This window comes from Artibeus jamaicensis, unplaced genomic scaffold (assembly GCF_021234435.1).
Source record: "Artibeus jamaicensis isolate MK-2021 breed Jamaican fruit bat unplaced genomic scaffold, CSHL_Jam_final contig_944, whole genome shotgun sequence".
Lineage (NCBI taxonomy): Eukaryota > Metazoa > Chordata > Mammalia > Chiroptera > Phyllostomidae > Artibeus > Artibeus jamaicensis.
In genome coordinates, this window is record NW_026522020.1 from 1,631,498 (window position 1) to 1,656,673 (window position 25,176).

The 25,176-nt window shown below is 46.1% G+C and overlaps 1 protein-coding gene across 3 annotated transcripts in view; it reads left to right on the forward strand.

Moving 5' to 3' along the window:
* Window positions 1-18,165, forward strand: part of GIGYF2 (GRB10 interacting GYF protein 2) — a 117,988-nt gene extending 99,823 nt beyond the window's left edge. For all 3 annotated transcript variants that reach the window (XM_037144031.2, XM_037144036.2, XM_037144039.2), the window contains 7 exons: window positions 1,675-1,797; window positions 5,111-5,320; window positions 5,447-5,649; window positions 6,766-6,920; window positions 8,382-8,581; window positions 11,980-12,127; window positions 17,127-18,165. In XM_037144031.2, the coding sequence (XP_036999926.2) occupies window positions 1,675-1,797; window positions 5,111-5,320; window positions 5,447-5,649; window positions 6,766-6,920; window positions 8,382-8,581; window positions 11,980-12,127; window positions 17,127-17,194 (1,107 nt within the window). In that variant the 3' untranslated portion in view covers window positions 17,195-18,165. The remainder of the gene's footprint in view (window positions 1-1,674; window positions 1,798-5,110; window positions 5,321-5,446; window positions 5,650-6,765; window positions 6,921-8,381; window positions 8,582-11,979; window positions 12,128-17,126) is intronic.
* Window positions 18,166-25,176: the final 7,011 nt, after the last annotated feature.

Below are 25,176 nucleotides of genomic sequence, written 5' to 3' on the forward strand. Positions count from 1 at the left end.
CCAACTTCTTTGGGACTCTCTGAGCTTCCTGGATTTCCTGGAAGTCTATTTCCTTTACCAGATTGGGGAAATTCTCCTTTATTATTTGTTCAAATAAGTTTTCCATTTGTGGCTGTTCCTCTTCCCCTTCTGGTACCCCTATAATTCGGATGTTGGAACGTTTAAAGATGTCCTGGAAGTTTCTAAGCCTCTCCTCATTTTGTTAAATTCTTGTTTCTTCACTGTTTTCTGTTTTGTCATTTTTATCTTCTTTCTGGTCCACTCTCTTGATTTGAGTCCCAGTTTCCTTTCCATTGCTATTGGTTTCCTGTGCATCTTGCTTCATTTTAATTAGTTTAGCCTTCATATGTTCCTCTAATTTGTGACTAAAATCAACCAGTTCTGTGAGCATCCTGACCACCAGTGTTTTGAACTGTACATCTGATAGGTTGGCTGTCTCTTTCTTGGTCGCTTAGAAGTATTGGCTTTGGGGCTTTGATTTGTTCTTTTTCTTGAGCCATAATGTTTTGGTCTGTTCGTGCCTGTTAAGTATGAGGGGCAGAGCCTTAGGTGTTCACCAGGGTGGGGTGACCTAGTTGCAGGGTTTTGACCTTGTATGTGGGGGCGGGGTCAGAGGGGGCAGTGGCGTTTGTTCTGCTCTCTCTCGAATTTTGGTCCCCTCTGCTGCTTCCCACAAGGAACCTGGCCCCCCAGATGCTGGCTCCTGGGTGTATGGGCCTGTGCACCCTCCAGGACCCTGTGGGTCTCTCCAGCAAACTCTCTGTGAGCCTGGGAGCATCTCCCGGCACTCCGACCCTGAAAGTTTTTCCAGTTGGTGCTTTTAGGCTTTAATTTTGTCGCTGGGGCCCTAGCCTGTGCAGTCTGTCTCACTGCTCTCTCCTTTGCCTGGTTTATCTGAGTGTGAATGTGTGACCGAGGTCAGCCAGCCACCTTGCACCCTCACTGGGTCTGCCCATTGCCACCTTATGCTTGGGATCTGCCAACCACCGCCTGCGCTCCTGGGTTGGTGGGTCAGTCTGGCCGCTTTTTCCTGCCCAACCCTGCTCTGCCGTTGACTCTGCACTCCGCACAGACCCTCTTACCGGTCTGGCTGAACGGTTCGTTGTTGTTGGACTTCCGTACAGTTCAATTTTCTGTGTTTTGGTTGTGTTTTTGTTACTAAAACTTTGTTGTCTTTAAACTTGGTTGTGTGAGGAGGCACAGTGTTTCTACCTATGCCTCCATCTTGGCCAGAAATTGTTTAAGTTGTTTTAAAATAATCTTAGGTTTGGAGTGGTGACTGAAAATTTAAGTGAAAGGAAGCCAGCTGACTGGGAGACTGGTATGTAAAAGGTTACAGGAGGAGTCCTGGCTGGTGTGGCTGAGTGGATTTAGTGCCAGCCTGTGAACCAAAGAGCCGCTGGTTCGATTCCCAGTCAGGGCAGATGCCTGGGTTATGGGTTAGGTCCACAGCAAGGAGAGCACAAGGGGCAACCACACATTGATGCTTCTCTCCCTGTCTTTCTTTTTATCTTCCCCTCTCTAAAAATAAATAAGTAAAATCTTAAAAAATTCAAAAACAAAAAGGATTGCAGGAGGAAACTTAAATGTTCTGCTTGTACATTATACAGTATTGCCTTTCTTTCTCGTCCACACCATTTCCTCATGCATTCTTCTGTCTTCCTTTTCTCTTAGCTTCCCTCTTCTTCAACGTGGGGCCAGCAGTCCAATACAACAGCCTGTCAATCCCAGGCAACGCTGTCATTGGCTGAAATCCAAAAACTGGAAGAGGAACGAGAACGGCAGCTTCGGGAAGAGGTAAATTTCAGAAGTAAACGTGGTCCAGTCCAACAGAATAGCTAGTGTGTGTTCTGGGTTAGTGGTTAGTGAAGGTCATTATTATTGTCAGATTGCTGTGTGTCTGAATTGCACGTTCACTATTAAATTCTGTAGCTTGTAATTTGGTCATTCTAGCCAGTAAGAGGTCTCTAACAGGAATAACATTAAGATTGAATAACATCAATATCCAGTTAGCTTAAACATTTCACTGTAAGAAAATAGTCATGGATGTTTCAGAATTGTGGGTGAGTTTTATGCAAATAGCCTTTTGTAAATTTGATTTTTAGAATGCAGAATACATTTTTCTCTAAGGGAGTTGGGTTTTCTGACTGGCCTGCAAAATCGTAAAATATGCCAGTATGAGAAATTAGCCTTTGCTTGTGAAGCCGTGTCTTGTGGTAGTTGTGAGTTGACATCTCTATTATAGGAATGGTACAGAGAGTGAAAGAAATGGGGGGTGGGGTGGAGGAAGAATGCAGTTCTTGACAGAAGAGAAAATGAGTACGTGAAATCATTGGGTTCAGTATGCCGTTAGGGGTCACATTCTTCCAGCCGTCCGTCCCTGCCACATTTGCTGAGTACTCGGTTATAGTTATAGTCTAGGAATATAGTGGAGTCTGAAACAGACAAGTCTCTGCTTCATAAAGCTTAACTTCTAGTTGAGGGGTGATGGACAAAGAAAATTGTCGGTGGTAGTGACTGTCTCACTGTAGCCAGTGCGGTGTGGGAGGGCTCTGAAAGGTCACACAGGGCCGCAGAGTCTGGAAGAAAATGCCGCATGTGGATACGGTTGGAGGCAGAGTGGGCAGCTTGTTAGAGAATGCAAGTTGTCATTTTTGGATCTGGGTGATGGTCCCTGAAGGCTCTTGGGTACACAGCGAAGTGGGAATTGTCTGTACTCATTCACCATGTGGTGTGCTTGACATCATCAATTAGGTTAAAATAGTTCTTGCCCTGGCTCATGTAGCTCAGTGGATTCAGCACGGGTCTGTGAACCACACGATCGTGGTTCAATTCCCAGTCAGGGCACATGCCTTGGTTGCAGGCCAGTTCCCAGCAGGGGATGCACAAGAGGCAACCATACATTGATATTTCTCTCCCTCTCTCCTTCCCTTCCCCTCTAAAGATAAATGAAGTCTTTAAAAAAATGGTTCTTGTCTGTAAAATTACCTTATTTCTCATCACCCTCTTCAAAAAGAAAAAGACTGAACTTAATCCTGAAGTAATTTCTTGTTTTGAAACTCTCTCAACAAATAAATGCACAGCAGAATATATCATCTCCTTTTGAGGCTAGAAATTGCTCCATACTTTTGGTCTCTGTTCAATGAAAATTGTTAAGTGGTCATCAGAGTTAGAATTATAGCTCTTGTTCATCTTTTTGTCTTACAGAAATTAATTGTCTCATTTGTATTTTTATTTGGTTACATTTTTTGAACCATTAAGTCTTTGTACACTCTGTAAAAGGTATGAAATGTCACTCAATAGATATCTCTCACACAGAGCAACCAGTGTGAGAGGTGTCCTCTCCGGAACCCTGTCGCCTGGTCAGATCCAGATGCCCTGGTGCGTCCTGTGTCTCTTCTGTGTTTCTGGAGTTCTCGTCAGCTGTGCTGCTCTCCAGACTGACTTTGGTTTTCACAACTTGGTTTTTCATTTCTCTTGTATTTGGGCGTTTTTTGATGGGCTTTTTCTCTGTATTCTCTTTTAGTCCTCCTATTGAACTTTATTTTTTTAAAGATTTTATTTATTTATCTTTAGAGGGGAAGCGAAGGGGAGAGGGAGAGAAATATCAATGGATGGTTGCCTCTCCTGCGTCCCCTTCTGGGAACTGGCCTGCAACCCAGGCATGTGCCCTGACTGGGAATCGAACCACGATCCTCTGGTTCGCAGGCCTGCACTCAAGCCACTGAGCTACACCAGCCAGGGTCCTCCTATTAAACTTTTAATGTGTGCTCTCTTATTTTAAATTTTTTTGAGTCCTATTTGGTTCTAGTTTTTTTTCATAGCCTTTTATTCTTGTTTCATTGATATTCTTAGAGAGGTTTCGTGTTACCCCTCTAAGAATATCACTTAGTGGTGACAGCTTTTTAAAAAGCTGGCTCCTATTTGCCCGTATCTGGTTTCTATTTCCATCACATTTTTGTTTGCTTTGGTCTTGGCTTTCATTTAGAAGCTCATGTCAGATGTTTGTTGATCTCGTTTGCTCATAAGGCACTAGAAAAGCTGGTTGGAGGTTCTGGTATGTACAACACCTGGGTGAGCCTTGCCACCTCGGGCTGAGCTCTTAGCGAGTCCTCCATCTGTGGTATCTGTAGGTGTATTCTCTTACTGGGTCCGATTCCCCGTGGAATAATCCATCTGTCTGGCTCAGCCTCTGCAAAGAGGAAAGTTTCCGTTTTCTGCTGTAGTCCAACTACTGCAGACTTTCACCATCTTCCTCCCTTTGAGAGACCCATACCTCTTTCCCAAGCTTTCTGTGTGATTTGGCATGTTTCTGAGGTTCCCACTCACTGAGTGTTACATTGGCTATCATTGTTTGCCTGTTTTCCAGCTTTAAAATTTTTTATTCTGTTCTCTTTGTCCTTATGGGTTTCTGCTCTCTAAAAATATTTTTTATGCCCACTTGTGTGGCTCAGTTTGTTGGGTGTCATCCCACAAAGCAAAAAGGCTGTTGGTCCTGTTCTGCTCCAGGCACGTGCGTGAGTTGGGGGCCTGGCCCCGGTTGGGGACAGATTGATGTTACCACACATGGATGTTTCTCTCCCTCCCTTCCCTTCCAGGTAGGTAGATTCTTTTAAAAAATTTTTTTCCTGCCCTGGTGTGGCTCAGTGGATTGAGTGCAGGCTTGCGAACCAGAGTGTTGCAGTTTGATTCCCAGTCAGGGCACATGCCGAGGTTGCAGGCCAGTTCCCAGCAGGGGAGCCACGAGAGGCAACCATACATTGATATTCTCTCCCTCTCTCCTTCCCTTCCCCTCTAAAGATAAAGAAATAAAATCTTAAAAAAAATTTTTTTCCTATCATTTTGGAAGGGCTTTAGGAAGTAAACATGTATTTCATTTCTATGCTTAACCAGAAGCCCTATTTAATTTGTAAGAAGTAATCTGCATTTGATCTTTTTATTTCCTCTAAGTAGCTTTAACAGTTTGTCTTTATTTGCAGCAAAGGATCTGATTGTCAGGTGTTTAATTTGGTATAGCTACTATGAATTTGCATTCCATTTAGTATACTGGACATTGGTAACTTATTTTTAAAACTGGAATCCAGAGCTCGCTTCAATTTTTGTGCAACAGCAAAGGCGCCAGCAGAGGGAATTGATGAAAGCTATTCAGCAGCAGCAGCAGCAGCAGCAGCAGAAACTGTCAGGTTGGGGGAATGTCAGCAAACCCGCAGGCACCGCGAAGTCGCTTCTGGAGATACAACAGGAAGAAGCCAGGCAAATGCAGAAGCAGCAGCAGCAGCAACAGCAGCACCAGCAACCAAATAGAACCCGGAATAATACGGTGGGTTCGTTTTCCTAAGCAGTCTTTCTATAGATGGGCATTATAAGTATCTCTTCTGACTTCTGTGGACTCTCTTTTTACCTTTTTAATACTTACTGTAATCATTTGTCTCTTTTTTGTTAACAGCATTCCAACCTGCACACCAGCATTGGGAATTCCGTTTGGGGCTCTATAAATACTGGTCCCCCTAACCAGTGGGCATCCGACCTAGTCAGTAGTATCTGGAGTAATGCAGACAGCAAAAACTCCAACATGGGATTCTGGGATGATGCGGTGAAAGAGGTGGGACCCAGGAATTCATCCAATAAGAATAAAAATGCCAGTCTCAGGTAGGGCTCACAGTGATCAAATCTGTGCTCCTTGGTGGGTTGGGGAAAGGGCGTGTAGGGATTAGGATAGTGGGTGGGCAGGGAGGGTAGTTATTTTCTACTTATTTTCATCTGTGTCTAAGCACATGAGGTCATAGTTGGGCAGTTGGTTTCTTGCCCGTGGAAGCAGATCTGTATTATTACTAGGGGGCTTCTTCATTGCCTGTCTTGTGGTAACCACTTAGTAAATGTTAGAAGTAGTATATTTTTGTTGTTGTTGAACGTTTCTCTAAGGTATTCTGTACATGTTAGCATTTTTCTTCTAAATGTATATTTTTCTTACACTAAAACAAGTATTATAAACACCTGTAATGGCCTTAGTCCCGTTTATTTTTATGATGTGAGTTAACCTTTCACCTCCCACGGTCCCTTCCTCAACATACAATGTTGATGACTGAGCCTGGGTTTAGTGTTAACTCTGTGAACTGAAACCCAGCACTACCACTTACTAGCTGTGTGACCGTGGGCAAGAGGGAGCCTCTTTGAACCTCAGTTCCCTCGTCTGTAACATGAAGGTAATAAGAACAACTTCATGGGTGTAGTTCTAAGATAAAACGAATATACGTGAAGTAGTTAGTAAGGTGCCTGGCACATTGCAGCTACTTAATAAATGGTAGTGTTGTCAGATTGTTTCTTCTCAGCTGAAGGTCTGAGATGTTATAAATAGGATGCTAAATATCTGCCAGTTTGTAGAGAGCCCTGTGCTTTATGCCTCTTGCACACAATATTTTTATTCCTTATAATAACTGAGGAGAGTATTAGTATTATTTTACACATGAGAAAGCTAAGGCTTAGCAAAATTTAAAAACTTAACAAGCACACACAGGAAGAATTTAACCACTTCTCTGAAAAGAAGTCCTATATTCACAAACTAGAATGTATTCAGTGAGGCTAGATTTTAAGGGGATATTGAGTAACCCTGACCTCACCACAAATCCAAGTATTTGAAGTTTTGGAGCTAAGTATTGGGTCACTCACAACCATCCAGTGTTGCCAAGACATTATTTATGATGTTGTAGTATAATTATATAGTAACAGTTCTTGGGAATATAATATTGCCCTATTGTTTTGCTTTAGTAAATCTGTAGGTGTGTCTAACCGGCAAAATAAGAAAGTAGAAGAAGAAGAAAAGTTGCTGAAGCTCTTTCAGGGAGTAAATAAAGCCCAAGATGGATTTACCCAGTGGTGTGAACAGATGCTTCATGCCCTTAATACGGCAAATAACTTGGATGGTAAGAATTGGGAAGGGAAACCTAGCATGTGGGATGGCAGTGCAGGACCCACAAAGAGGTTGACAAACCAGACTGATCTAATGGAGGTGAAGCCTTGCACCTACTGTAAGAACTTGGCCCTTTAATCGTATTATATATAGTATTGCTTTTGACAGAAGGCCTGTAATAATATGCTCAAATAGGTCATCAGGTAGCTAAAAGTAGAAGCTATCTCAGGCTATCTCAAGAGGCACAGGACAGAGGCGGACATAGTTTCATGCCCCTCATTTTATGAGGGACATTGCCAGCTGGGCCAAGTCCAGAGGAAGGTAACCCAGCCTGGGCAAGAGAAGGCCGAGGTAATGTGGAGGCTCTTCCCTTCCTGACTTTGGGGGCGGGGCGGGGATTGTGTGACAGAGTAAATAGACTTAATTTTGTATAGGATAACACTAGGACCAGTGCATGGAAGGGAAAAGATTTCAGCACAATTTGAAGAAAAACTGGCTAATTGTTAGCTGTTCACAAAGAGAATGTCTTGCCTTAGGTAGGAGTGAGTCCCCCCTCATCCCCAAATGTTTGAACAAAGACTGGTCAGCCCGATGCAGGAGATTCCTGTGGCATGTACACTGTGGCGAACCAGTCCGCCTCTGATGTCTTCTCTAAAACCAAGGGTCTTTAAAAACATAGCATTAAAAAGGGATTGAACAGTTCTTTCCAATATTGTAATAATATCTAATGTCCAAAGAACCAGAGAAAACAATAGTAAATAACAGTAATGGCTACCATCTATTAAGCACCTACCACGTGCTAGGCACTTTCTAGGGGTTAACATATGTTATCCCAGTTATGTAATTTTCGCAGCAGTATTATAAGCTACTTTTACAATGTAGATGATGTTTTTCTCATTTATAAATTAGGAAACAGAGGCTCAGAATGGTTTAGTAACTCATCCAGGTCACACAGCCAGCAGATTACAGGGTCGGGTTTTTAAACCCATGTCTGTCTAACTCTGAGACTTGTACTTTTCTCCTACATCACACGCCTTAATTCCTCTCTAAATATATGGTGTCTCAGTGATGAGAAAGGAGGTCATGGCTGTAGCTGTGACATCTGTCCTGGTCCCTGGTGCTCATTGAAGCACCTAATAATATTGTTTGAATTTAAGGAAAAAACGAATTCCCAAATGACTTCAGTCTTAGGTAAGCAATTGCTTTAGTCGACATTTAGTGAAACTAAGGTATGATATGTCTCTGTTTGACTTTAGTCTGTTTCACGCAATTTGAGGCATTGCAATGCCTTTGAGGATAGTAGGCTTTTTAAATTTTCCGAAGTAGATTAAAGAATATTTAACACAGTAGCTATGTACCTTTTAAGTTTCTGTCATCAATGTGAGTGTGACAATATATTAAAAACTGAGACGGATTTTTTTGTACGTGATATTTTAGTATTACTCTTTCTGTCTTCTCCCCTCTCCTGTTGCAGTTCCCACATTTGTTTCTTTCCTAAAAGAAGTAGAATCCCCTTATGAGGTCCATGATTATATCAGGGCCTATTTAGGAGATACCTCTGAGGCCAAGGAGTTTGCCAAGCAGTTCCTCGAGCGTCGTGCCAAACAGAAAGCCAGCCAGCGGCAGCAGCAGCAGCAGCCAGCACCGCCGCAGCCTCAGCCGCCGCAGCAGCAGGTATGTAGCGGCAGTGAGTGTGGTGCCCTGGGCATGAGCGTTTGCCTGCTGGGTCTGGGTAGCCAGGGAGATGAGAAAGAAAACAGACAGCATTTTTGTATGTCAAGTGACCAAACCTTTTTTAAATGTGATAGACATTATATTTAAAGTGCCTATCCAGAGTGCTTGGTAAATTTCTCAAATAGCAGATCTAACCATTCCTTCTCTGTTAGGCATACCACCAGCCCCATTATTCTTGGTTCACTCGGTGCCTCAGTCAGATTGCAAATTCCACCCTGTCACAGACCTGTAAGTTTGTTTTTGAGTAGTTAAAACCTACAGATGTTAAATCTCCAGTGCTCAGTGTATACTTTCCCTGGCGCTGACAGTTTCCTACGTTTTTGATGGGAATGTTACAGGTATAGTGAGTCCTCATTATGCGTGGTAGTTGTGTTCTGTAAAGTTGCTGCCGGCACTGAATTAGCACTGAACTACTGCTTCGAGGGGAAATAGGGGGTTCGCTTTCTGCAAACCTCTGGTCCCATCATTTTTGTCAGCCAATCAGTATGTAATCTTGTTTTATGTGTTTCTGCTTCAAGATGCTTTATTAAATCTATAGGGATAGGAAAAGTAGGTTTATAGTTGTGAATACACAAGACACAGTTTATTCTCGTGTCGTTATAATTTTATCATTTATCTGTACAACTGCATACTCACTGTGGCCCACCCCTGTGTCGTTGATTCCTTAATACTGAGCTTAGAGCCAGCAGCACTGTGACTCACGCCTCCATGAGGCTTAGCCCACCCCCGCGTGCTGTCCAGAGGACACTTCCCGGCCTTCCTGTGCTTAGGAACACTAGCCAGCACTAACGCTTGGCTATTTTAAACAGTGAAATACTGACAAAAAGGACCAAAAATGTGGAAAACCTGACACTGAATAGGCTGGAAAAGGTGGTTGTTTACTGGAGGAAAGTTGAGACAAGAAGGCAGAACATTGCTCTGGACTTCCTCAACTGGGACGTGTGCCTGGGCAGCTCAGACTTCTCACTGTCCCGTATGTGTGCGTGTCTAACCACAAAAGCACTCACTGCTGGCAAATAAATTATAGCAAATACAGTAGGACTCCCCCCCCCCCATCCACGGGGGATATGTTGTAAGAACCCTGGTGAACGCCTGAAGCTGTGGATTAGTACTGAACTCTAAGTAAACTGTTTTTTCCTGTACATACGTGCCTTTGATCAAGTTTATCAGTCAGGCACAATAAGAGGTTAGCAACAGTAATAAAGCAGAACAGGTGTAACAGTGCACTGTGATACAAGTTCCGTGAATGCAGACCGGATTGCTGAGGCGGCTCCTAAGTGACTCATGGGCGGGCAGCACGAGCACAGCACGGGTGTTCGGGACACGGGTGATTTGTGCCAGGGCAGACCGAGTGAGAGCACAGGGTTTCTTCCTGCTGCTCTGAACACTGTGTGTGATTTGCAACTTACGAATTGCTTATTTCTTGAATTTTCCATCCCATGTTTTTGAACTGGAAAAAGTGGTTGACTGCTGAAACCGTAGAAAACAAAACCTTGGACAAGGGTGGGCTAGTGTAGCAAATTCACAGATGTGAAATCTGAATAACGCAGATTGCTTGTACAAGTTTTCTGAAAGAGGAATTGGCAAAGCTCAGGGAGAGGCTTAAGAATAGTCATATCCTTAAAAACAGAATATTATTCTTCCCAAAAGCTCAGATGAGGATATCTACTTGTAACAAGCAGAGAGAAGCCTCTACTTCACAGGGAGAGGATGGGCATGGTTCCTTATCTATAACTAGTGCTATAGGGAAAAAATTTTTTTAATTTTTAAAAATTTAATTATTGTTCAAGTACAGTTCTCTTTTACTCCCATCCCAGTCCACCCCCCGCCCCCAGTGCTCCCTACCTTCCTCCCATTTCCACCCCCCTTAGTTGTTGTCCATTATATTAGTTCCTGTAAATCCTTCCCCTTTTCCCCCTGAAATTCTCTCCCCTCTCCCCTCTGGTCACTGTCCCCATGTTCTCTATTTCAGTGTTTATTTTGCTTGCTTGCTTGTTTTGTTGCTAGCTTCCTGGTAATGGTGGATGTGAAGGAGCATCCTTCCCTGCTTTAATGGGGTCCTGCCCTCTGTGCTGTGGCTGATGATATTTGGGGATAAACATTAGATTCTTAAGGAACTGTGGAGTTGGGATTACAAAGTTTGAGTCAGACTGTTGAGTCATGAGCATACAGAAATTGGTTAGCAGGAAAATAATAAGACAAATATATAGAGCAATGGAGATGAGACCACATATCTGGGGGAGAGAGAGAGAGAGAGATAGAAGCTGCCTTTTGACTTTCTAGTACCTATGAGGTCAAATGCTTCTTACAGTGGAATTTTATAAGAATGTCCTGTATTTATAACATCTGTAAAATAATTTTTTTTTCTTAAAAAAAAAGAATAGTCATATCCTTTAAATCACATAATTTTAGAGATGGTGTTTGTTTTATAGGTCACTTCCAGGGATGTGTAAGATACAGAGACCTACAGGGCATTTAAAATCCATTGGGGTAGGTGGGCGAACAGGGATTAACAGAAGGGAATCGGAAGACGTACACATGGGTGGCACTAGGAAAACCATCTGGGGAACGAAGGGAAGAATCACGTAGCCGTCCCGAAGGTGCTCTGCGTTTGCACAGTGGCTGGCTGTGTGCTGCAGTGGGCAAGTGAAGGTCCAGGGTGCTGCACGGCCCGGCGCGTCCTCCCACAGGACCTCGCCTTCAGCTAGCTCACTGCGTCTAGATCGCTGTCGTGAATAAATTGCTCTGATGAGAGCAAAAAGTAAGCGTGAACACCTGGTAGACCATTTCATCGTTTAACCAGTTGGTAGAATGTATGTGGGTAATTTCTTTTAAGACCAGGTTCCTTTGGGGAATGCTGATAGAAGTAAAGTACCTAGCAGGGACTTTGATAGTGTGCGATGGTCTGCAGCCTGTTCCCTCTGGCCCAGGGCCCAGAGAACAGAGGGCCCTTCCGCTTGGAGTAGGTGAGGAGTACAAATCGCCAGGGTGCAGAGGTCTATTGGTGGTTTCATTTGCTGAATACTGAACTTCCAAGTGGGTGGTGTGGACTCTGTGTACCTGAGAGGTTTGGGCAGCTGTGCTGTCATGGCAGGGGACACATAGAGTAGCCAGGACAGGCCTCGCGGAGGCATGGTGCTTCAGTGCGGATGCCCGAGTCCTTAAGTGAAGAAAAAGGGTGGCCGGGTGGGCTGCCCTGTGTTCATTATTACCAGAGTCCGTGGTGGGCTTGCTCTTTGAAACTCGTAGTTGATAGGTGAGGGCAAATCAACTATTTTCTTAGGGTGAGCCAAGCCTGTGTGCACTGTGTGACCTCGCTGTCCCGTCTTGTTTCACAGGACTCTGTGTGGGGGATGAACCACAGTGCACTCCATTCAGTATTTCAGACCAATCAAAGCAACAACCAACCGTCCAATTTTGAGGCCGTACAGAGTGGCAAGAAGAAGAAAAAACAGAAGATGGTCCGTGCAGACCCCAGTTTATTAGGTGAGCACAGACCTGCAGTCTCAGCTGGGGAAGCGTGGGCTCTGGCAGCTACCACGCGAGTGCTGTGGTGGGTGTTTTTCATGAAGAGAAACAATTCTTACACAAAATTAAAATTTTAACCAGTTCAGAGTGAGAATCAATTTACTGAGCATCTCAGTGTGAGAGCTGTCCCTCATGCACTGTAGGGACTTGGATTGTCTGGTACTTTCAACTTGAAAGCTGCTGGTTTTACATTTAACATGAATTTCCCTAGAAGACCTTTCAGTTTAATTGGAAAGTAATACTGATGGAGATGGAGACAGTGTGAGTTATTTACAGACTTAAATGCTGATTTATGTGGAAATTGACCATAAATCCAATCAGGTGTTCAGAGAAAAGAACTGGTGTTTGTTGTGACCCACTCAGAATGACTGCTGCATGAGATGCTGTTTGAGTTTTAAAGAGTGTAAACCACAGCCTGGAGGGCTTAGGACAGTCCCCAGAGCCACACAGCTGTCAGCACTGGGGCTGGAGCTTCAGAGTGGTTCTGTTTGCTTCCCACTTTTCTGTGTCACAACAGCTGATCTTATCTTGCATTGAGGACCAACGTCTTCATACAGGGCAGCTTCATGGAAAAAGTGACGCCTGAATTGGGCTTTGAAAGACTGGCAGGAAGGATGGGGCATAGTGTTTCTGGAATAAACAGGATAGGTAGAGCTGGTGGGCTGCCTATATTCCTTAAATTAGCCTAGCAACTTATATACAGTGATAAAATTAAAATTATTCTTCATTCATAAATGTAAAATAACTATTATAAAAACGTGGTTGGGATGGTGGCCCAGTTAGGCTGCAGTACAGACCAGGTGAAAAACATTGGTGGCCTGGAATAGGATTTTGGTATTGGAATTGGAGAGGAGTTTGATGGATTTGAGGAGTTTGGGCGATAGTCTTGGCTGGCCAAGGAGACTGGACAGGTTTGGGCAGCAGGAAGAGTAGTGTTGGCTTTGTTGCTACGAGGAGCACTGCAAAGTGGAGAAAGCTTCTGGGGAAATGATGGGTGTTCAGTGGCAAGTGAGCTGAGTGTGGAAGCTGGCTGGGAGTCCTCCACTGGAGGGATCTGCAGGAAGGAGCAGGCAGCGCAGCCAGTGGGAGGCAGCGACCCCCCTTAGTGCTGGGTAGAATCCATACTTTGCTTCAGAGGTTTCTTTCCCTGGAGAAAAGAAAATGTCAGCAATGAAAACTCATTCCCAGAAGGTAATAATTTGAACATTGCCCTTTGGAATGCATACCTGAAAGCTGGCTTTAGGAATGAAGAGGCCTGGTGAAATTCTGTTTTTCTTTGCCTGTCTTGAAAGTTTATGTTAAGGACAGATGGAGTAGTCTAAAACTTTTATCAAGTTTTGACAGAAATAGGTGACTATAGATTTAAAAATGTTTTTAAAAGTCTGATGAAGACTCTGGCCAGGTGGCTCAGTTGGTTGGAGCATCCCATACACCGAAAGGGTGTAGGTTTGATCCTTGGTCGGGGTGCATACAGGAGGCAACCAGTAGATGTTTATCTCTGTTCCCCGCCCCCTCTTCTTTCTCTAAAATCAATACATATATTCTCAGGTGTGGATTAAAAGAAAGTCTGGTTGTGTTTTAGCTAAGAATTCCTTGCTACTTAGCTGTGGCACTTAAGGGCTAGGCTGTCAGGGAAAAGATTCCTTTGAAAATCAGGTAAAGCCTTAGATGGTGTGGCTCAGTGGACTGAGTGCTGGCCTGCAGACCAAAGGGTTGCGGGTTTAATTACCAGTCAGGGCACATGCCTGGGTTGCAGGGCAGGTCAGTTCCCCAGTAGGGGGAGCGCAAGAGGCAGCCACACATTGATGTTTCTCTCCCTGTTTTTCCCCCTTCCTTCCCTTCTGTCTAAAATAAGTAAATAAATAAAAATCTCTAAAAATGCTTTTTAAAAAAAATTAAAGGGAAAGAAAATAAGGGTAAAGCTCTTCGGATTAAATTTTTGATCTGACCCCATCTCCTATTACAGACCTAAAAAAGAAAGGGACTTAAAATCTTCCTTCAGGGGAATTAAAGACCATTTTAGGAACAGAGTTTAAGGAATCCATATATGTTAAGAGAAGAAAAAAAAATTAAACAAAGTATTAAGGAAATCACTTGGGTAGTCTCCTGGACTGTTTTATGAAAATTTCTGTTCAACTAAGCTTCCTTCTTAGAAAGTTTTCTGATAATTACTAACTTCTGCCCCCTACCTGCTCACTTCACATATTACTGTTTTTAGTTTATATATGCCTTATTGATTTACAGGTTAAGAAAGTAAGTATCCCTCAGTTACAAATTCCCCATGCACAGAGGGGACAAACAGGTTTTAATTTGATCCAAAAATATCCACTGAAAAAGAACAAACCGTCAGAAGGGAGCCCAGTCTCGTTTTAACATCTTCCATTGCGTTTGTGTCTTCCTCCAGGTCTGAGAGCTGCTGGGCGCCATTGTGCACCAGCACCCACACTTGGGTGTGACTAATACAGGCGACCCGTACACAACACAGGGGTTAGGGGCGCAGACCTTCTGCACAGGCAGAGATTTGCATATAACATTTGACTTTCCCAAAACTTAACTGTAGTCGTCCCTCACCGTCTGGGGGATTATCTCAGTGCCGGCATGGATACCGCCATCCAAGTCAGTGCATTCGGTCAGCCCTCTGCATCCACTGACTCTCCATGGGTCAGGGGTGTGGGGTCAGCTGAATTCACAGATGTGCAGCCTTGGGTTTCAAAGAGCCGGCTGCATGTTTATTGGGAAAAAAATCCTCGTGGAAATTAACCCATGTTGTTTAGAGTCAGCTGTATACGCACACAATACCATTTGCCCACAGTCAACTCTGCTTCTGAGAACAGGCTGTCAAACCTTAAAGAAACAAGACTGGGAACCTAAGAGAGTGTAATCTTTGGGTTTTATGGTGTCTCAGAGCTTTCCTTTCTGTCAGATGGGGAGGAGTGCCCACCTCACTGGTTGTATATTGAGAGACATATCTTGATCAGTTCTCTCTCATACAGTTGATGAGAGACCTGCTGGGGGACCTGGCCCAGAACCCAGGCATGTGCCCTGATGGAAGGGAACTGGTGACCTTTCGATCTGTGGGCCAAAGCTCAGTCCCTGAGCCCCACCAGCCGTGGCTGGTTTTTTATTGACAGATAAATGAGACCATGTCTGTGAAAAGCCTACCGATGTACATATTAGAGCAGCGAATAATTAACTTCTCTTTGGCTCAAGGTTTCTCCCCTTCTTCCTGTCTTTTCACAATTAAAAATAATTTAGTTTGTATTTTTATTACATTTCTACTTACATTGCATGTAGTTCATTGTTTTTATCACATTCATCTGTTTTTGAGATACATGTGAAGTCAAAGAAAAACCCACTTCAGAATAGGGTAATAGCTCATTTCATAGATTGCTTGGTGTTCATGTTTTTATACTTACCTAATTAAACCGTTATTTTAAAATATGAACACTAAGCCTTTCATTATTTTTCAGGAAAAAAACATCTTGTGGGTTATGGAAACACAGTTGATGGGCAGAGCTCAGGTTGGGGTTTGGAGCCCCAGCCTCTCCCAGTATTAGGTTGTGAGAGCAGCTTGTCCCACAGCGTCCTTGGTTAGTACATAGGCTTATGTTTGCAATTCGTGATGTTTTTGAGTCAAGAAGGTGATAGAATTAAGCTGTTTTTATTTTGTAAAGCATTTTTTATTATTGGTACATTTAAAATGCGTATTTGTTTGAAAAACTTGAACATTGGGAATAAAAAGGAGGGGGCAGAAAACTCCAAAAATATAAACAGAACTGCTTTTAGACTGGAGAGCGTAGCTTGTTTACTTTTTGATACTCAAATAACAGCTGAAACAGTTTGGGATTTCAGTTACAGTGGACATACTGAAAGCTTTTTGTGAATCACTTCTTCTAGAGAGGGCCTGTGAATCACTCTCTCTATTGATCTCTGATTGTGGAGTTGGTGGGAAAATTACACGCGTGTGCTGGTAGCATTAGGTTTTCTGTGTCAGTAGTGCTTGGGAGACTGCCTGTTGCTTTCGCGCTAGTACTGCTTTTCTAACCAGATTCCGTTTTGGTTCATCAGTATTGCTAACCAGAATCCTTTCCTTTGCAGGCCTACTTACATTGATTGAGCTGAATACAGTACTTGAATCTTTTTGTGACTTCATGACAGAAAGAACATGTGAGGGCGCTAGGGTCTTATAGTGGGTCTCCCCTGAGCCTCTTTACCTCTGAATAGCAAAAGTTCTTGGCCAGAACTTTGATAGAGGTTTTTGAATAAATGGGCATGGTTCCCAGTAGTGAGTGGAGCTGAAGCAGTATTATTCTCACTCAGAATGTGTTACTCCTGCCTCCCCCCCGTCCACTTTCTTCAAGGTGCATCTCCTGAATGAACTCCAACCCCCCCCCCCCGACACCTGGGCCAGCTTTGCCTGGCCTGAATATATACTTCCACCCCAGGTTCCTCTGCGGGTTCTCCTGAGGCAGTGGCATGCAGTTCTGTTTAAGCAGTGATGCTAGTTTTTCTTTTTCTTTCTTAAAAAAGAAAAAAGATTTATTTATTTATTTTAGAGAGGGGGAAGAAGAAAGAGAGGGAGAGAAATACTAGTGTGTGGTTACCTCTCACACACCCCCAACTGGGGACCTGGCCCGCAACCCAGGCATGTGCCCTGGCGACCCTTTGGTCCGCAGGCCAGCACTCAGTCCACTGAGCCGCACCAGCCGGGGCTCTTTTCCTTTCTTTTCCCTTTGCCCAGTTAAATTTTATTAGACGCCTAAGAAATTAAACAGAATGAGTGTGTCATTGGAAGGACAGAAAACAAAAGCTCTGCTCTGATCTTATTCCTCCTTTCCCCTCCTTGTGTCGACTGACCTCTGCTGTTCTTGAAACAGGAGACTGGGGTCGCAGCCCGGCACCCTGGAGACCCGTGGTTGCCTGGGTGTGGCCACTCACTGCCACCTTTTTCCTGCAGGGTTTTCAGTCAACGCTTCGTCGGAGCGACTCAATATGGGTGAAATCGAGACTTTGGATGACTACTGAGCCCCTGCCAGTGGACTGGCCTCCCCTGTCCTCTCTGCCGACCATGGATTCTTCACCTTTGGACACAACACTCACCATTTACTCTCTGTCACTCTGCAACAAGTCACAGAGCCGATCATCTCAGGCTTTTTCTTCTAGCCCTTTGTGTCCAAGATTCTTTAAACTGTTTTTGTTGGTGAGCATCTCAGACTGTAGCTAAGCGGACCGAGCCCTGCGTCTCCGGGTGGCAGTTGGGGTGACTCTCCAATGAGACTGATTTTGGGCAGCACATGTTTACCGGGCCGTGATTTCACCTGCTGTCTCCCAGAACGTGTGTTGGGATGTGCCAATAGCAATTTACTTTCCTTTGTCGCTTTTTTCTTTTGTTTTTCTTCATTTTATTCCCCCAGTAAGGGCATGGGGTCTAACTGGTGCGGTCGTGAAGAGAGTTAATGGTGACAGACATGGGCCAGCTACAGGACATCCACGGCCCAGGACCGGGCGTCTGGCAGAGACAGCTGGCACGCCCTAGTGTGAAGGCCTCGGTGCCAACTCTGGGATCGCATCCAGCAGGCCCTGAGACGGGTGGGGTTTCGATTGGATTGGTTTGATGTTGCACACCCCTCACTGTTCTTTCTGAGCGTCCTTTCAGAGAAAGGATTCGAGTTTTCTTCATTAGATAGTGACTTCTAAGCAAGCTGACTTCTCCCCTGGCATACTCCAACCTGATTGGACAGAGGAGACCCTGTGTGTGGCCTGGGAGAGGGACTTACTCTTAATTTTTCTTTCTTAAAAAACTGATTTTTTCCCATAAATACTTTTACTTCAGAGGACTAGGACCAGTTTGTTTTTGGGCCTTTCTGCTGAAAATTTGTCTCGTTTAAGAGGCAGCTAGGATCTTTACCATATGTATGAATTTGTATAATTTCATTTTGGATAGGGATAAACTTCTGCATCAGATAAAAACCCGGAATTTCATCTGGTTCCTCAGAGCATTGCCTGTGTGTCTTGCTGTGGCCCCAAAAAGGTTTTGTGTAAGGATTCTGGAATGGCAAGTGGCTTGCTGTTCTTGAAAAGAGAACGTTCAAAACCTGACCATCTTTAAGATCTTCATTCGTGGAAACCACTATATAGGAGAATGTGGTGGGGTGGAGGGGATGGGAGAGAGCGGGAGAGAAGCCTGGTGCTGGCTTCTGGTCATGGCCTTCTAATACCCCTTCCCTTCACATAGAAATGTAGTCAAGCCCTATTTATAAACAAGTACTCTTCCCGCCTCCACCAGTCCCCCAGAGAACACCGCCTGGAATTGCCAATCACACTGTGGTCTGGAGCCACTGGACCGTCCGTCCCTGTGCGAGAAGTGCTGTTGGGGCGGCTCCTGGCAGAGCGCCTCTCCTGTCGTCACTGCCTGCGGAGGGCTGGATTCGCTCTGAGAGCAGTTTGGTTCGGGTGATGACGTTGGTTTCTGTTTTGTTCTTTTGGATCACCATTCTCCCTACTCCTCCTTGCCTCCCCCCAACATGTACAATAACTATACAGAGACTGCTATAAACTTGTATATAGTTTTTGGATCAAACAGCATGAGGAGATGGGGACCATTTAAAATTGGGACTCCTGCTCTCCTTTGCTTTGTAAATTCAAAAATGGGGGGTGGGGAAGAGGAATAGTTAAAATGTTTACAAAACTTTAAGCTCCCTCGGAACTTTTGCCAGTGTGGAGGAAAATAAAAAAGAACTTAAATAAAACCCGGTGGTGGTGTTCTCTCTGAGCTCACCTCTTGCACTCACCTTGTCGAGGCTGCATGTAGCACAAAACCGTTCTCTTGGTGCCATGGAACTTCAGCCGTGGGAGCCCCCGAGACCTGGAGGCAGTGGGAGCTTTCTCCGCCAGGCTGTGCGGCATGGGCTGGCTTATTTGAGAGCGTAGCAGTCAAGGTAAACGTGGGTAAGTTTGCCCAGATGGCTCCACCCTTTCAACTCTCCCCTTCTGTTGCCCTGTGGACATCTTCTGCTCTCCCCCCACAGACACATCTCTTTGAACGTGCCCCCGCACACCCTGCCCACACCTTCTGAATAGATTGCTGTGCGCTTGTTCGAGGACCATAGGAGGGGCAGGGTGGGCAGATTAGAGGGAGCAAAGTCCTTTTAGTCATGGAACATTCCACCAGGAGCCTTGTTCCTCCCTGTAGAATTTCCCACTTGGTGGAGAGAAACTGCTCAGCCTCAGGAGTCTGTCTTACGTTGTTCTCTCGTTCACATTCTGATTTGCTTCCTCCCTGCCTGCGGCCACGCTCTTACTCCTTCTGTGAACGTGTAAATGATCTGAACACTCCCCGAGTTTTGAAGGACTTACTTTGTACATTGTTTGCTTCTCGTGGTTTTAACTGAGAGATTTTTAAAATGTAACCCAGACAAAATAGTTTAATTATGGAGGCTTCCTCTCAGATAGTGCTCTGGTTACTGTTGCTGAATAACAGATCACCCCCAGACTGGCTCACAACACGCCTTTTGTTGGTAGGTTGTGAGTCGGGACTCTGGGAAGGGCTCGGCAGGGCAGTTCTTCACATCGCCTCCTGGTGCGCTCGGGCGTCTGCAGGCTCAGGGAGGGTGGCCAGCTGCATGGCTCTCCATGTGACAGGCGTTTGGTGCTGGCTGTAGGGTGGGAGCTCACCTGGGTTGATGGCTGAAGGAACTATATGTGTCCTCTCCAGGGTGGCAGCTTCAGGGCAGGTGGCCGAGTTTTGTGGCAGTTGGCCTTCCCAGAGAGAACCAGGCAGAAGTCACATAGTACCCCTTCTGGGACGCTGTTCTGTCACAGGAGTCACAAGCTCACGCTGATTTAAGGGGCCGGGGGTGGGTGGAGAGACTGTCGTGGCGCGGGGGGGGGGGGGGCATAACTGCGTAGGGTGAGTTCATGCCTGTGTGTCAAGGGACCTGAACACTCTTCATCAGCTTGAAGTTGAGAGGTTAATTTTTCTTTGTAATATCAGGGTAGATAGTGGTAGCTCTAGCTTTATTTTAGTAAAGACTTGCTTGTAGGGCAACCATTTTATAAATATGTGTATTATATAGTGGGTATTATATTTAATACATTTTTTTCAAAGTTGATCAGGCAGAGAAATGGAAATTTATTTCATACAAAAATGCCCCTTTCTACACGATTAATAAAAATGGGAAGTCAGTACAACTCCAACGAAATGGAAGTGCTACTGTGAAATGAACCTCTTTCTCCTGGGCGTCCATCGTGGGAAGTGGACTTCACCAGAAGAGCAGCGGGACGCGCATTCTGAACGGGACAGCACCGCCACTGGCACACTGCCCTTGGAAGCTGACCTTGTCGCTGTTGAGTTTCTTAGAATGAAAAGGAGAAGGCTCATCTCTGGAGGATGGCGGTGGTCCTGCCTGAGTGCAGGCCGTCCCTGATGAGGAAGCTGCAGGCCTGCCGGAGCCATGGGAGCTGGGCTCCTCGAAGCAGCCAGGTGTGCGCCGTCTTCCAGTGTCACCAGCCTCCCTGGGCAGGACAGGCCTGCGCAGCTTGTGGTAGTGTCAGTTCTGGCCTGGGAACCTGAGCCTTCAAGAGGCGTTTCCCCCAGGGAGTAACGTGGGAATGTTTTGCAACTAAAGAAAACCACAGCTGTGGTTCGCTGCATGGGAGAAACGCACCTCAATGCAGGGAAGCAAGAGACGTGGGCTCTTGCCCTGACGGCTGGTATGTGGCCCAGGGGTGATGTTGTGGGGGTGAACTTAACCGTCACCTCAGTACTCAGTTCAGTCCAGCTGGTCTTACAGCGCAGTGTCTTAAAGGGCACTTACTTGTACCCCCAAATGATGGTGTGGTGGGTTAGTTTCCCTTGACGGCAAATTGGTTTTTCCTTTGAATTCCCTTTTTTAGCATGAGAAACAGTCCTGAAAATGGTCGGTGGGTCGGTAATAGGTTTTGGTTGCATGTGACAGAAGACTAAGTAGCAACGACTTAACCAAGGTAGTTCATTTCTTAAGTGAAAATCTGGAGGTCGTTAGTCCCAGGCTGGTGTGGTGGCTCAGGGACCCAAGTTCTTTCTGTTCACCATCCTGATTGTGGCATCCTCGAGGTCACTCATGGTCCAGGCTGCCGCTAGAGCACCACATCATGCCCAGATTCTGGGCAAGAGGAAGGAGCGGGTCAGGTGGAAGGAGCACTTCTCTGCTCAGCCAGCCCTTTCTAGGAGCTGTGCTGGTGGCCTTCCCTGACTCCTCCATCAGCCAGAAGCAAGTACATGGCTACAGTTATCTGTAGCAAAGGTGGGAAGTTTGGGGGCTCTGGCTGAGTGCTTTAGCACCCAAATTCCACTGCAGTTCTGGTTTTGTCCACACAGTCATTCCCGTCAGTCTTCTGTCCTGAAATGGGAGACATCTGGGAGGGTGCGTTTGGGCACACGGACTACAGGAAAGGCCTCCTGGCAGACACCCCAGTTTGGTCTGTGGACTGAGGACCTCTGGCTTTTCCATTGAGGGGGCTCGGAATAGGCTCTGCTTTCCTTTTTGTTTGTTTTTTTCAAGGTTTAAAAAATTTTTTTATGCCCTGGCTGGTGTGGCTCAGTGGATTGAATGCTATTCTGTGAACTAAAGGGTTGCCGGTTCAATTCCAGTCTAGGGCACCTTCCTGGGTTGGGGGCTGGGTACCCAGTAGGGGGCGCAAGAGAGGCAACCACACATTTATGCTTCTCTCCCTCTTCCTTCTCTAAAAATATAAATTATTTTTAGAGAGGATAAATGAGGGAGAGAAACATCCATCGGTTGCCGAACCTGCAACCCAGGCGTGTGTCCTGACTGGGAATCCAACCAGTAGCCTTTTGCTTTGCAGCAAGATGCCTAGCCATTGAGCCACAGCAGTCAAGGCTGGCTTCCATTCTTATGCAAAGCCAGGGACTCAGATCCATTTCCGAGGGCCCAGCCTTCCTGTGTCTAGCATTTCCCAGTTCTGTACAGAATCTGGGTTTTGGGGGGTGTGTGTGTCTGTGTGTATGTACAGAATCTGGGTTTTGGGGTGTGTGTGTGTGTGTGTGTGTGTGTGTGTGTGTGTAAGGTTCCCTGTGGATGACCCTGTGGGTAGTGTCATGAATGGAGGTCCTGGAGTCTAGCTGTCAGATGTGAGCGTTGGTCCTACCACCTACTTTAGGGGAACACTTGTTTGCCCATCTGTGAAATGGGAACCACCAAGTAGCTGTGATCAATAACTTAAAATACAGTTGCCTAGGGCAGTGCCCAGCACATAAATGCTTGACAAATTTCATTTGTAGACTACTCTGCAAGGGAGAAGGGAGCCTGTGAACTCACATGTAGGGCATATTAAATAGGGGTACGCTTCTTCTCAGGTGTCTTAATAAATTAGTGTAAAGAAGTATCCCTCAGGAAGGCAATGTGGCGCGGGTCCCAGGAGGCAGGATCGTGCTGCCAGCCTCGTCGTTCGTTAACCAGCCCTTCCTGTCTGTCTCTGGGCCTCAGTCTCCTCGCCTGTCAGGTGAGGGGCTTGGCCCAGATCACTGTGAAACTTGAAACAGAAGTCAGTCCCTGAGCTCCACATCCTGGAATCTCTAGTTTGGGGTCGATTCCAGCACGGGACGTTATTTTTAAAGGCCCAGGTGAATACACGGAGGACCGGCCCCCAAGGTCTGGCTGGCCCGGAGTCCTTTCTCACCTGCTGAGTGCTGGCAGGCTGTACCTGTGTCCTGCGTCCTGCCCACCCTTGCAGGCTCCTGCTGACACTGGCTGTCTCGGTGTGGATCCTTTTGAATGCCTCGCAAGCAGTCTCTGAAGTTTTCCCTCGGAAGAGAAGATGCGGAGCTCCTGGGGGTCAGAGACACTTCCATGGGTTTTCTGACTTCGGTAATGAGGAAGGAAGCCTTCAGCAGGTTGGGCCCATCCGGAAACACTGCCAGTTACCCCTCTAAAGAGAAAGAGTTGAGAAAACTGAGTCATCTGTCCACAGAACATCCCATGTTCTGGATTCAGCAGGGAGCATCCTATGGTGTTGGCTTGTTCGATTGCCCACATGTGCCGTAATGAGCAGTCAGATGGAGAGGCCCGACTCCGTAGGTCAGAACACTTAGTTGGTGACACGGTGTGCACTCCGCTGTGCACATCAGCCCCACTGGCTGGCAGCTTGGTCTGGCTGCCCTGTGACTACTTCCGTCAGCATTTGTTAGCAGTTCCGTTAGCTGTTTCATCCCGTTAGGAAAGTGATCTTGATGTAGCATTTTTAGCATTCATCCATGAGCATCACCTAAGTCTCACTTCCTTAGTCATTAAAAAGTTGTGACTGTCATTGAGGAGGGGGGTGGTTTTATTTTGGATCATTTCAGACTTAGAACTTGCCAGCACGATAGCGAGAGCTTCCACAGGACTTCACCCAAGTCCCTCATTGCACACACTTTGCCACACAGCTTTGCTTTTTCTCGACGGCTACACTGTCCGTGACATACTGAAACTTTTTAATAAACTGTTTGAGGGTTAGCTGCAGACATCATGTCCCTTATCCCTAAATATCTCAGGGTGTACACCTGGAAACAGGGACACTTCTTATGGAACCGCAGTACAGTGACGAAAGTTGGGAAGCAGGTGACACCGAGCTATCCATCAATATCCGGGCTTTGCTCTACTCATCGGTCACTCTGCTGGCGTCTGTTATAAGTCCGCTGGCATCTGTTATAAGGGGAAGCGGAGGCAGGGCGCCGTCCACGATCGCCTGCTGTGTCCAGTTGTCATGCTGCTTGGGTCTCCTCTAATCTGGAGCAGTTTCTCTGTCTTTGCCTTTCATGTCTTGCCTTTTTTTAATGGGGCAGGACAGTCATTCTGTAGAATGCCGTGGCTACCTGGTGTTTTCTCATGATTTGGATGAGTTTATGCACTTCAGACAGGAATGTTACCGAGGATGTGGCGTCCTCGGTGCACGTGGGGGTCGAGCCCTCCCAGGTGAGGCTCACTTGAATCATGTGGTTACCGTGTCGTCTGCAGGTGTCTGCACCACCACCATTTCTCTCTAGGGGACACCTGGCTGTTACGTGAATACCCAGTTCCTCACCAGACTTCACCCGCTAGTTTGAGCAGCCGTTGGTGACTCCCCAACACTTCCTACAGCGGTTTGCAGGGTGTTCTGTCACCCTTGTCGGTGTTCTGCTGCAGGGTGAACTTGCCACACGCACGCTCGCGAACACACTGCTCAGGCTATGGTCTGACCCTTCTTCATGTGCAGTTTGGCCGTGCGTGAGCCCTTCCAGTCTGGCTTCTGTGTTCGGCAGGCCCCCGTCCTTGGGGCGCTTCCTTCCTCTGGTGTGAGACGTGCTAGGCTCCTCACCACTTGGCCTTTCCCGGAGTTGGAGACCGTCCCTCCGAGGGGCTGTCATTCCCTTTTGTGGGGAATGGTGTCCAGAAACCAAAATCTGGCGCTGCTCATGTGTATTGCTCCCAGGGTGTCTCCACAGAGAGTGTGTGCGTGTGCGTGTAGATATGCGTACATGTGTGTGCACATATCACAACCGCTCATCTCTGCTTCTCTTGAGTTCTTACTGGGACCTGCAGTTCCAACATGTAGGGTCTGTGCTGACCTTTCTCCTTCCCATGCTGGCGACCCTGCCTCCAGCAGTGAGCTACTGGGTCCTGTTATCCTCCGTGTATTTCCTCTTCACTCAGTCCTGAAACGCACCGGGGGGTCTCATGAGTGCTGGCTCGTACTAGTGTGGAAGGCAGCTTCTTTCTAACTAGAATTACGTGTTTAAAGGTGCACCTCCAACAGCACCAGAGTATTAGCGTGGGGCAGAAGTAGGTTTGCAGTTGTAAGTCTGTGAAAAAGTGTGTTCAGTGCCATTTATTGATTACCGTGTCATTTTCTACGGGAACACCTGGAAAGCTGCTTCTGCCCCGCCCCGCGTGTGCAAGGTTAGTCGTGCAGCAGCCCCTGTGGTTCAGTTGTGTCAGCCATTTTTAAGGGTGTGTTGCCGTTTTTCACCCTTTCGTGTGGCTTGTTCG